The 13190-nt window shown below is 39.8% G+C and overlaps 1 protein-coding gene across 1 annotated transcript; it reads right to left on the bottom strand.

The window, feature by feature from the left end:
- Positions 1-3874: 3874 nt before the first annotated feature.
- On the bottom strand, positions 3875-10604 carry LOC309702959 (uncharacterized protein). Its single transcript, XM_082527633.1, has 3 exons — positions 10298-10604; positions 4551-4632; positions 3875-4234 (listed from the first exon to the last, which is right to left on the bottom strand). Exons 1-3 carry the CDS (start codon positions 10406-10408, stop codon positions 4119-4121), a joined length of 309 nt encoding a protein of 102 aa, XP_082383759.1. The 5' UTR covers positions 10409-10604; the 3' UTR covers positions 3875-4118.
- Positions 10605-13190: the final 2586 nt, after the last annotated feature.

Raw genomic sequence — 13190 nt, 5'->3', positions numbered from 1 at the left:
TACAAGTTCATAAGCATTCTCCCTTTTCAGTTCTACCTCCTGGTCAAACATATGTATAAGAAAATTGGCCCAGTATCATATTATTTATACACACAGCGGTCTTTCTGTCCAGTGATTAATTGCATGAGTTCATGGAGGCAGGACCTCACAGCAGAAGCGTACTCCATAATCTGTTGTACATTATTATATGTATATTATATGTATTTTTCATGTATTGTATTTACCAACATCAAGAAGTCACAAGTAAAGAAAGACCACACCATGGCGCATAAGCAACGTTTATTGACCAAATGTATCTACTAAACAAATAGACGTAACATTTTTTTCACCTCCCAAAAAGCAAAGCAACGGCAGCTCAATATCAGAGAGAATTGTGAACTCGTCACAATGAAGCAGTTCATTTTGTAGATTCAAGCTGCTCTTCATACTTTTGGCCATCAGGCGTCACCAGAGGACTGTGTTGAAAGTCCCGCAGGCCTGCGAATCCAGTTCCTGAAGAACTCCGTCACCATCCTCTGCAGGAATATCGCAGCAAGCTTCTCTCTGTCACCGTAAAGTATCACAGCCAGTCCGTCAGTCTGGTGGTAGATGAGATGGAAACGAAACCAGGAACACACACACAGGACATAGAGCAAAATGGCATCTTCACCGTGTCCGTCCATTGCAGCTTCAAGTCTGTTAGAGGGAAGAACAAACCATAAGTCACAGTCAGCGATAGCTGCAGACACGTTAAAGAAAACACTGTAGTACCTTTTAAACAAGTAAACCTGAAGGAAACTTGGAGCAGCTAACAGGCAAAAGTCAACCAAATTTAGGAACAACGTTAAACCAGTACATTTAATCCTTAAGTTAAGTCCCTTTATTAGAGATCCTTCTGTTTCAAGGGTTCACTGCAGTGAAACTGGCTGCATTATAAATCTAAACCAGAATGTAAAAGAAGAATGAATACAGAACCACAGACTACCCTCTCTCTGAGTACTCATTTTCATATTCTTGTCTTGTTGGCTTGCCTCTCACTGGTTCTTACATATTTTTCACTCAGACAAATTGGCTGGTTAGCCAGGGACTGACATGTGAGCATCAACTAAACGCACCTACACAGAAAAAGGTTTTTTTTTTTTTTTTTTTTTTTTTTTTTAAATGAAACAAGTTGCTTTGGACTCATCGGATGTCATTGACTCGCAGACACCTGTCCCTGAATGTTTAAAATATAAATAAATAAAATACTAATAAATAAAAATTAGCACCTGCCCCTTTTGCTCTATTTTCCACTGCTGTAATCATACACACTGGGTTTGTCTCAGTGGAGAAGCTTTTTCTAGATCCTGGCAGCTCCCAGAGATGGTACAAAGTTTTACTATCCGCCCCTGATCAGAACGTTTTTTTTTCCTAATTCTGAAACTTTTTGAGAATGAGGAGATTAAGGTTCTCTGAAGAAAAGAAATTTCTCTTCCCCTTTCTCCCAAAGTAAAAGAAGTAAACTTCAAATTCATGAATGAGATCTACCAAACTCATGAATTCCTAAGATTGACATTTAATCTAGACATGAGCACGAAGGACTGATGAAGGACTAATGTAAATGAAGCTCGGCGCACAAAGCGCAGGTTCAGGAACGGGTTCAGGGACAGAGAGATGTGTCCTCTTTTGTTGACTTTGTTGATAAGCTGATTGAAAACTTCAGCAAACGTTTTGATAGCTTCAGCTTTGGACAGCAGTTCATAAAGAACCCATTTCTCATCACTGATGTCAGAGGATTCTCAAAGGAAGTCACACAGCACTTCAAGAGGGCAAATGCTGGGCCTCTTCAAATGCAACTGGTTGGGCTCTAAGCAGATGTGGCCCTGAAAGCAGTTTGGAAGAACTGAACCTGCCACTTTCTGGCTCCAAATGGTCTGAGACAGCTCAATTTAGTGTCAAAATTAACAACAAAATGTGTAAAAATATTCAGCGCACAGAGAGAGCAGCAGCAGCACAGAGAGAGCGCACTCACACAGTTTTGTAGTTGTTGTATAACTTGTCATATTTGCTCAATCCAGCATAAACATTGAATGAACACTTTATATAAAGTTTCAAACTAAAATGCAGTCTTTACTGCAACTGAGCTGATTTGTTCTTTTTTTAGTTTAAATTTGGACAAATCTGTTAACACTACCATTACAGACAAGTTTTGTTTAACGTACAAACACTACCTTCAAGTGTTTGTATTTGAAATCAAAAGTCTGTAAATCTTACCTTTATCCACAAGAGAGGCAGACTTCACCAAGTCGGTGTCGGCGTTCTTCGACGAACACAGGACACACCTCTCTCCCTCTCGCAGTCCGTGTGTCTCTCTGCAGTGTGAACTTGGCTCAGGAAATGGCAACGGAAAGAAGCTCTCATCCAATTTTTGTATTACTGTGAGAACTCATTTCTACATTTGAATGTGATGTAGGCAGGTCTGATGTATGGATGGATGTGTGAATGTGAGGGTGTTCAACATTTGTTTGTATTATACTATAAAAATTTCAATAAAAATATATGGAAAAAACAACTTGTTAATTTGTTATCATTTTATAAACATTATTAATTTTACATTATTTTACATTCATTATTTTACATTTCCGTGTTTTTAATTATCATTTTTCGTAAATCCCATTTTTGGTGTGTGTCTCTCTCAATTTTCCTGCGATTGAGTGAACAACATACTCAGAGCCCTGCTGCCACTACATTAGTGTGACCAAGTGGTCGGCGGGGTTATAAAAGAAATGGTAATAAAATGACAACGCCACCAAGGGGAATTTCACCCCCAGGAAATTCCTATTTAAGGAAAATAGATTAAAGGAATAAGAGAGGCCGCACAGATTCAAGGATGCACACCGACGCAGGTTGGCTCCAATATCAATAATTTTGTTTATAGTGAAAATAGATGAAATATTAGAAAACAAAATGTAGCGTCCCAGGCCAGACTGACAGACTTGCCAGACTTGCCTCTGTTCACTGAAATAAACCAGAGCAATACGTTAAAAGAGTAAAAGGACTCTGAGCGTCAGGCTCGCTACATATCATAAAAACTAAAACTTCAATCTTTAATAAAAGAAATCACACATGCACACCAAACTGGAAGGCTTACACCCCACAAATCAAACTACAACTCGTGCTGGTGGCAATAGTTCAGGCCTTGATCACAAGCCAGTCTGGCTCCGCACAGGCTGAGATCGGCAACTGAGGCGGTTTCAAGTTCCCAGCACGACACGCGGGCAGAGGATCGCTCCAGCCCGATCACCGAGGCGTGGGTACAAGCAACAATCCAGAATATAATAAAACCAGGCGCACCAGAAAAAGGTTAGCCCACTTAATAAAAACAATTCCACAAAAATAAAAGATGAGACCAAAAAGACGAGACAAGAGAGCAGCTCCACCGAGCAGGAGCCCTCAAACCGACTATAGGCAGGCGTCTTGATTCTCCAATTAAGGTTAGGCGATTTACCACGGAGAGGTGAAGGCAGCAATCAAACCCTAAAACAAAGGATAAATGTAACCTTAGCCTCTTGTAGCTGTGAATGCTAATAAAAGCAGTTCTAACGGCTTACCCCAGGACCGGAGGCGCTTTGGTGGAGATAACGAGCACCTCTCTCTGCAACGCTGGAATTAAACAGAAACGGCCGCGCTACAACAGGGCCGCAAAACTACACTAAACCAACTTATTGGCAGATATTAGTTTTGTTTTATCACATATCAATATTATTTTATTATCAAATTTGGTTATTTTGGTCATTCAAATCTGGCTTCCCCATCACTCACTCACTGATAGATACAGCTTTTGAAAATCTAAGAGCTCTGTTGGAGGACTCTGTGCAGGTTAAAAATCAATGTGTGGAATAATAACAAAGAAAGGTAACCTTTAATTATTTATTTTAATGAACTCATTATCGAACTTTAAACAACATCAACAATGTTTAATCTGTGAAGGCACTGCTGGATGCTGAAGGCCCCCGGTTCCCAGCTCTGCGTGGAGGCTGTGCGAACACAGGTCACTGATGGTCTTGGTCACTCAGGCCTGTGAATCCAGTTCCTGAAGAACTCCGTCACCATCCTCTGCAGGAATATCGCAGCAAGCTTCTCTCTGTCACCATAAAGTATCACAGCCAGTCCGTCGGTCTGGTGGTAGATGAGATGGAAACGAAACCAGGAACCCACAGGCAGGACAAAGAGCGGAGTGGCATCTTCACCGTGTCCGTCCATTGCAGCTTCAAGTCTGTTAGAGGGAAGAACAAACCATAAGTCACAGTCAGCGATAGCTGCAGACACGTCAAAGAAAACACTGTAGTACCTTTTAAACAAGTAAACCTGAAGGAAACTTGGAGCAGCTAACAGGCAAAAGTCAAACAAAATTAGGAACAGGGCCGTGCAGAGAGGTTTAAAGGGGTGGGTGCTCAAAGTTAAAAAGGGGCACATTGAACCAGGCTGAATAACAACAACACACATTCATCAAGAATCTAATATCATCGCATCATACTATATCACTGTTGTGAGGTGGCGACAAGGCAAAGCATACGTAGCTGATGTTTTACCTGATGGGTACAATGTTGCTGTTGAGGGGTTTCTGCTGCTGCTGCTGATAGTGCTGGAGGGCAGGGCTGTGTTGATCTGAGACTGTAGACATTTAAAAAGTCCATAGGAGAGATGGTAGCTGATTAAACAAGTGTCATGAGATAATAACAAAATGCAAAGATTGGCAACAAAAAACTGTGAGAAATAATTTAGGCTCTGCCTGTGCATCACTCTTTGCTTCTCTTCTTCCTTCCATCCCATCATTTCATATATCACTCTCCACTTGCTGTCTGACAACAAGGCACAACTTGCTATTGCAATAAACTATAATCTAATTATCCACACCTAACAACTCTTGCACTTAATCTATAATAAAATGATGACAGAAAAATGTTATAGCCCTGCCTTTAGTAGCCTCACACAGCTCCTGCTGTTTCCTCCTCATGTCCTTACCAGCCATGTCTGGACAATGTTATATCATGAGTAATATTGTTTTTAAAAAATCCATATACATAAAACACACACATGCACACACACACAGGGACATTTTAGACCTTCTTCAGAATACTGTATATACTATGGGCATCACGGTGCTGATCCAGTGCAACAAATAAACATTAAAGGGAAAAAATAAAAATGGCAGAAATTCGCCATTTTTGTAGGAACAATGAACTAAAGTCGCTTACCTTTATTAACAAAGCTTAAGATATTGATCCTTTTCTTATTTCGTCTGTTTCAGCCTTTATAAGCGCCACCGAGGTTTGTCTCAGCAGGTGATATGCAAAAAGGGCACAGTGGCTGGAGGAGAACGCCTGAAAGTGAAGGAGGGGAGGAACTGCAAGCTCTTAAATGCTGCACTTACGGTATCTCCTCCCCTTTTTTCGCAGGAAGTGGCTTCCACAGTTCCCCATTTTTTTCGACCTCCGTAGTCAGGTGGCCTACTTAAATACCTGATTCAAGTACAAAGGAGCACAAACGTGTTTATATCACAGTCGTAGACTTAATATCCCCCCACTGTGGAAGCTGAAATGTCGCAGCTGCACAAGGGTCATTGAGGAAAAGTGAATTAGAAATATATTAGAAAAAATGGAAACAGAAAATAAATGGTGTAGGGATAAAACAGCTATAACCACACGCGCATATAATTTCGTATGTGTCTGTTACATGTGTCCGTATTGTACAGTCTGGCTGATGATCAAAGACATGGAATAGACCTCCGTCCTACACCATGGCTGTAACAGTGCTGCTAACAGAGCTGGTCCTCTTTATCAGTCTGCTAAGCTTTTTCCCCATTCCTGGATGATGACATGAAGCTGTGAGACAGTTTTCCTGTTCTCAGACACATATTTATATAGACGATCGTCTTTCCTTGACAGAATACATTTGCATAGGTTGGTGTTTATTTATTTTTTGTATTACTTATGATTATAATTTATTATTAAATTATTTTGAAATGTTTTATGGGTTTTGGCCTACCAAGAAATCAACAGTAATAATTAGGAGAATATTAGCATATTCAGACATGTCTATTGTGAAAATTCTTGCAGTAAAAATTTATATCTCCACCACCACCCACAACAGCAGCAGCTCAATCACAACCACCACCACCCACAACAGCAGCAGCTCAACCACCACCACCCACAACAGCAGCAGCTCAACCACCACCACCCACAACAGCACCAGCTCAATCACCACCACCCACAGCAGCAGCAGCTCGCACACACACACAGCAGCACACACACACACAGCAGCACACACACACACACAGCAGCACACACACACGCAGCAGCACACACACACGCAGCAGCAGCAGCAGCAGCACACACACTACTTGCTTGCTTACACTCTAAAAAGTAATTCATCAGGCCTTTTACCACCACTTGATTAAATCCATGGCTGCAACATAAAAATTCTAATTTATTGATTAAGATAGACCTTCTAAGTTGCAAACTTTATTTTTTTGGGTTGTGTTGAATTAATAATGTTGGTAATTACATTAAATTAATTTTATATGTAATTTGAAATTAAATCCCAATGTTAGTGGGTTCAAAATAAAATTCAAGTTGTAATTACTTAAAGAAATTTAATACATAACTTATTTTTTTCCACTGTAACTTCTGATTTCAAATTCCCTCCCCTACTGACTTAACTAGCCCGGGCAAATTCACACATGTTGTGTTGCATGGTGCAAGCTTTTGTAAAAAACATTTCAAGGTAAGTAACATTTCATTTACAAATAACAGTTCTACCAAAGCAAAGCATTTGTGCTAGTCACCTGTAGTGGATTTGTGTATGATGTGATGCTCATACAGATAAGGAAATACTTTGCACTACCACATGTAGCTAATGCTAGCCATTCTAAACTTTAGCACAGCAGAGGATAAGACTTATAAAGTTTCATTTGACAAAAGTCTTCAGCTAGAGAGTGCAACTGTGGCTAGGAAAAGCATGATTAAAGTTTTGCTACACAGTGCAATCTAATTTTGATCATAGGCTGATTTTGTTTTTCTTTTTACCAAAATTAGAAGCCTTTAAACTGTGAATAGTTCTTTCAGAGGGATAACCTAGAGGCTTCTTTTTTCCATCTGGCTCACCTATTTTATCTTTATAAAACTTGCATGACCCATACGTAATATTACATTGATTTTGGTTAGTATTGTGATACAGCTTAAAGTAAGTATTGTTCTTGATCTTAAGAGCTGTAGCTATCTTTGTTTTGTTTTTTGTTTTTTTAAATCAGACTGTGTGAAATATTGTTAATGTCATTCCAATAGCATTATTCTGGCATGGGCTATGTGAATCTACTTAACATTAAGACTTTATGTAAGCAGTTAGTATAGTGTGATAATCTAGGGTCATTAGTGCTTTGTTAAGTTGGGACACATTTTTTACAAAATGGGCTGGGAGTGAACAATGTGCAAATTCGAAACCTCTGCAAAAACAGGGTTGCTAAAGCATTAGAGATTACACCACGGTTATGGTGGCGAAGTCTCCCTTGTCTTCACCAAGATTGTTTTTGTTCCCTCAAAACTTGGGGTAGCCTTAGATCACATCTATCCTCTTTAAATAATGTATTAGAGCATTCATTAATGCAGTATAGCTAATAGTCTGCAAGGTTTAATTCTTCTCTTTCTGTGGTCTACAGATAGAGGAGTTCAAGAGAATAACCACTGTAAGCCTTGAATAGCTACACTTGACCATTGCACCCCAAAACTGATGGATGTCATTTTATCAAGGGGAGGAGCTAAGGGAGTGAGAATCAGGCAGATCAAGGACATGCTTCTTGAGGTAGGACAACTATTTAGACTTTGGGTAGCTTTGAAATGCACTTTGTTGGCAGTCACCCATGTATTTTATACTCACTTTATTTTTTCTTAAATAGCACAATACAATTGAAACACGCAGAGAAGTAGCCATCTGCTGCCTTATCACTTTCCTTGGAGAGAAGGAAGAGGACCTTTTCATGGAGTTCGGTTTAAGTAATTCAGCATTGTGTGTGTGTGTGTGTGTGTGTGTGTGTGTGTGTGTGTTCCATTGATCATCTGAATTCATTAAGTTTCAGTAAGTATAAAAGTCTAATCTATAATTCACTAACCTATTAATTCCTTAACTTAAGGTTGGCCTTAAGTTAACACCGAAGAACTTAAGGCCAACCTTGAAAGGCAGGTGATGAAAACTGCCATCATCAGTGACCGGTACACCCCTGGATCTAACCATAAGACTGCAACCATTGTGGTGGAGGAAACAAAAATCATGGAGGGCCAGAATTTCCCAAGGCGCTGTGTTTTGCTCATGGGCATAATATATGCTCTCAATCTGAGCTAATGCAAGGATCTGAAATATACTTTTGAAGTTGTTCAGAAGCTGTTCCTTGACCTTGATGGAACCATCATTATGTTAAAGATGTTGACTCTGTTTCAAAAATTGTTAACTGTTTTGAATCCTGTATGTGTAACATTGATCTTAAAGGTGTTTGCTGCATTGTGTCATAGAAAGATGCAAGATCTTGTAAAGTTTGGTAGGCATTGAAAGTTAACATTTACTGAACACTTGCATGGAAGTATTACTGTAACAAAATGTTTTCTAAGTTTTTTTTTAATTGAACACATTTGTTTCTGTGGTGTTAAATACATAAAGGCATATACTATAACTTGGCTGAGATGGTATAAATCTAAATTTCTGGTTTATTTTCACTTTTTAAATACAAAGTGTTGAAATGCCTACAGTTAAAAAATAAAGTTTTTTGATAAAAAAAATGTTGAATGAATTCCTTTCTTAAAAGCTATTACAATAAAAAAATAAGAGAAAGCTAAAATGATGTTAATAATGATGAAAATCAGCAACTTAATATTTTAAATAATGAACTTTAAAAAATTGTTTTTGTAATTGCTGTAATTAATTACATAACACTTAAAAATCATTTTAAATAATGTGGAAAAAGTAATTGGAGGAAGATAATTTTTATGAGTAAACAACTTAAAAATATGTTTTTAAGCTACCAAATATTACATAAATGGTAATTAAAATCACCTTTGATTATGGAGGAAAAGTTAATTCCCCTAACTCAATATAGTTTGTTGGTTCAATCTAATTTCAACATAAGTTATCGTAACTCAAAAAGAGTAATGGAAACTGTCGCGTTAATTTTTTTGTTAACTTGCACACACACGCTCATCCACAACTTTTTTTGTTAACTTGCACACACACGCTCATCCGTTAATTTTTTTGTTAACTTGCACACACACGCTCATCCACAACTTTTTTTGTTAACTTGCACACACACGCTCATCCACAACTTTTTTTGTTAACTTGCACACACACGCTCATCCGTTAATTTTTTTGTTAACTTGCACACACACGCTCATCCACAACTTTTTTTGTTAACTTGCACACACACGCTCATCCGTTAATTTTTTTGTTAACTTGCACACACACGCTCATCCACAACTTTTTTTGTTAACTTGCACACACACGCTCATCCACAACTTTTTTTGTTAACTTGCACACACACGCTCATCCGTTAATTTTTTTGTTAACTTGCACACACACGCTCATCCACAACTTTTTTTGTTAACTTGCACACACACGCTCATCCACAACTTTTTCAACACACACACACACACAGAAATCTTTTAAAGTTATTTCATAATATTCATATTATGAAAAGTACTTGTGTTATGTAATGTTTTCTATATTTTCAGAGAAATTAAAATGCAAAAATGGTGTTACAGGGAGATTTATAACAATAACTAAATATGCAGTTTTTAGTTTTCCCAAGCTGTAAAAATTACAAATGAATCAATAAATAAAAATTAGCACCTGCTCCTTTTATGTAAGGTTTCAAAGACACAGCCAGCCACACACACGGTTTTAAAGAAACAGCTATATCAACTAACTGAGCCGAGGGTGGCTGCTGATCAGCTAACTGAGCTGAGGGTATGGAAATGAAAACTGCACCAGTCCGTACTACAGGAGAGAATGGAAGTGTGGTTGGGTGATGATGGCGAGGGTTGCATTTCTTTTTCAAGGATGGATCAAACGATTTAGCGATAAACCTTGGTAAAAAAATGCTGCTGTCGTTGAGAGTACCAAGTGGCGAGGGCCTCCAGGAGAACAATTGAATCCTCTTTCCCTGGGCCACCCATGCCAAACAGTTCAAAACTTAACCTCGCTCTTAGAGCTGTTATTATTTGTTTGAGTCCATTTATTTTTAGAAAACTGACAGTGGAGGCAGTGGACGACAAAAAATTATCAAAAAAAATACTACCGCCAGCTGCCTCTTGTAGGGGCTCACGGCGTGGACTACCCTCCAACAGTAATCCCAAAGGAGCGCGAGATTCTCTCCCTCAAAGGCGAAGCGTGAGTCCGCTGGATCCATTACTGGTCGCGTCGTTCTGTCAGGGCTCTGTGTGGGCAGGCAGAGAGGAGGATCCAAGCGCAGGACTGGAACACAGAATTGTAAATCAAAACCTCAGCTTTATTGCTGACATGAAAACCAAACGTGAAGTGCCGTGAATACAGAAACCAAAAAACACACAGGCATAATCTGACGGTACGACACTGAGCACAGGAAAACACAGGGCTAATATACACAGGGTGGGAATCAGGGAATGGGGAACAGGAGGGAGACACAGCTGGGAGAGATCGGGGTTAACGAGACGGGGGGAACCAAGCTGCACACACTAACATAAGACAAAGACTTTCACAATAAAACAGGAAACATGAATTACTAAACAAGCACGCAGACTTGACACTGAGAGACAGACAGACAGAGAACGACACATGGAACCTGAACTAAACTAAACGTGAGATATAACCGAGAACAAATCCTTAAGCACGGATAAACAGAAACAAGAAACTAATAATAATCATCATCACTACGAGAATAAGAAAACAATCCATGAAGCAGAATTAAACCGAAATATAATAAACTCAAAATACTGGGTCCAACGGACCCAGAACCGTGACAAAAACTTTGTACCATCTCTGGGAGCTGCCAGGATCTAGAAAAAGCTCCTCTACTGAGACAAACCCAGTGTGTAGATGAGATGAGGAGATGGAGGAAGAAGAGTGAGTCACAGACAGACCGTAGTTTATTTCCCACAGTTTTATTAATCTCTTGCCTCATGATTCCAAGTGCTGTCATTTTATAATTATTATCTCATAACACTTGTTTAATCAGATACAGTGTCTCCTATGGACTTTTGAATGTCTACTTTCTCAGATCAGCACAGCCCTGCCCTGCAGCACTATCAGCAGCAGGAGCAGCAGCAACATTGTAACCATCAGGTGAAACATAGGCTACATTTGCTTTGCATTGTTCCCACCTGATGACAGTGATATAGTATGATACGATTTTATATTAGATTCTTGATTAATGTGGGTTGTTTTTGTTCAGCCTGGTCCTATGTGCTCCTTTAAGCACCTTCCTCATCGGACATCTCTGCACAGCCCTGATTACGTGTATATTGTACAGTCTAGCTGCTGCAGTTTAGTCCTCTGTCCTGTAACAGAGCTGCTCAGGGCCTCTGCAGGCTCATAATAGACAACCTGGTAGCCAAGCTGTTGTTCATAATAGATGTCAGCTTGGCTAACATCCTCCTCTCACCCACCATCTCTTTGCAGTCTATGGGACTGTCCAGGACAGAGCTGGTCCTCTTTATCGGTGTGCTATCAATGGTCATGAGTACCATTCACACAGAGTTGGGGAATGGCTGCAATCACAGCATTGTAAGATGGTGACAGATATACCCTTAGGCCTCCTCCTCGATTCAGAGATGGTCTTTCCCTTTTCACGTAAATGGCCTCCTTGACTCTGCGCTCAAACCAGCGTTCCTCCCTGTCCAGGATGTTACATCCTCATCACTGAAAGAGTGTCCACTGGCCTGTAGGTGTGAATAGACTGCAGAGTCCTGGCCTGACCAGGTAGCTCTCCTGTGTTGTGCCATCCGCTTCGCCAGAGGTTGTTTGGTTTCTCTGATGTATAAATCATGGCAATCCTCCTGGCGCTTAACAGTGCACACTATATTACTCTGCTTGGGTTGGGGACCTGCCAATCTTTGACATAGTGTTTGGGGTTTAAAAGCCACAGAGACGCGTTGTTTAGAAAAAATATGTCTCAGCTGTTCCGATACTCCTGACACGTACAGGATAAGGCAGCAGTTGTCCTTCTCTCCTGGATCACCTGGAGCTTTCTTTAGGTGCCTTCCCAGCTTTGACAAATATCCAGCTGGGATAACCACATTTACTCAAAGCATTAATATGACAATTTGTAAATTAATGATCATAAAACTGACCTCATAGCCCGCTGTTTGTCAGTGAAGCTAGTTTAAGTCATTATGCAAATGTACTGTTAAAAGGCTCAGGAAACCTGCAGTCAGCTGAGACTGAAGAAGTCACTTACCGGTAGTAGAATTTCTTCGACTGAAAACGCCACGTCCAGATGAACAGAATCAGTTTTAGGGATTTCCTTACCTGGATGACTGAGCATGAATGAAGACAATAAAAAGTGATGGGTTTTTTTGCTATGTTGTCCTAATTTTTTTTCTTAAAAAACCTTTCAAAACACACATTTTGAAGTTGATAGCAGGGGCGTCACTAGGTTTTAAGGACAGGGGGGGGGGGGGGGCTTAACCCCCAAGAGATACACACACGATATGAACGAACGTAGTGAATGAGCACAAAATTTCACAAACAGAAAACAAAGACTGAGAAATTGTTTTCCTACTTTTTTGGACAGATTAAACATCCTAGGCCACCAATAGATCTATTGTTTTATTTCAGTCTGCTTTATAATACAGTACAACAAGAAAACAGAGGAAATGTGTTTGCTGCGTCAATAACAAGAAAAAAACTGAAAATAAAAAAGTACATTTTTCTGGCTGCAATCACCAGTTACTTGGTGGATGGAAGCATCAAAGAATGACGTCTGTTTTTAAGAGTGGCAAATCGGTCAATCACTCTGTTGTGACTCAGATGCTGAAGCGTGTCTTTTTCAATAGACATGACTGCAAGACTGTGAAGTCTTTTCTGACCCATTGTTTGACGCAGCCAGGAGTGCAGCCGACGCAGTGCACTAAAGGACCTTTCGCACGAGCAGCTGCTGACAGGCACTGTTAGGGCAACTTGGATGGTTGCCCTCAGAGAGGGAAACATGTCTG

This window comes from Aulonocara stuartgranti (assembly GCF_965226115.1).
Source record: "Aulonocara stuartgranti genome assembly, chromosome: 3".
Taxonomy (NCBI): Eukaryota; Metazoa; Chordata; class Actinopteri; order Cichliformes; family Cichlidae; genus Aulonocara; species Aulonocara stuartgranti.
Note: the sequence above shows the minus strand (reverse complement) of the source record. Positions and strands in the feature narration are given on the sequence as shown.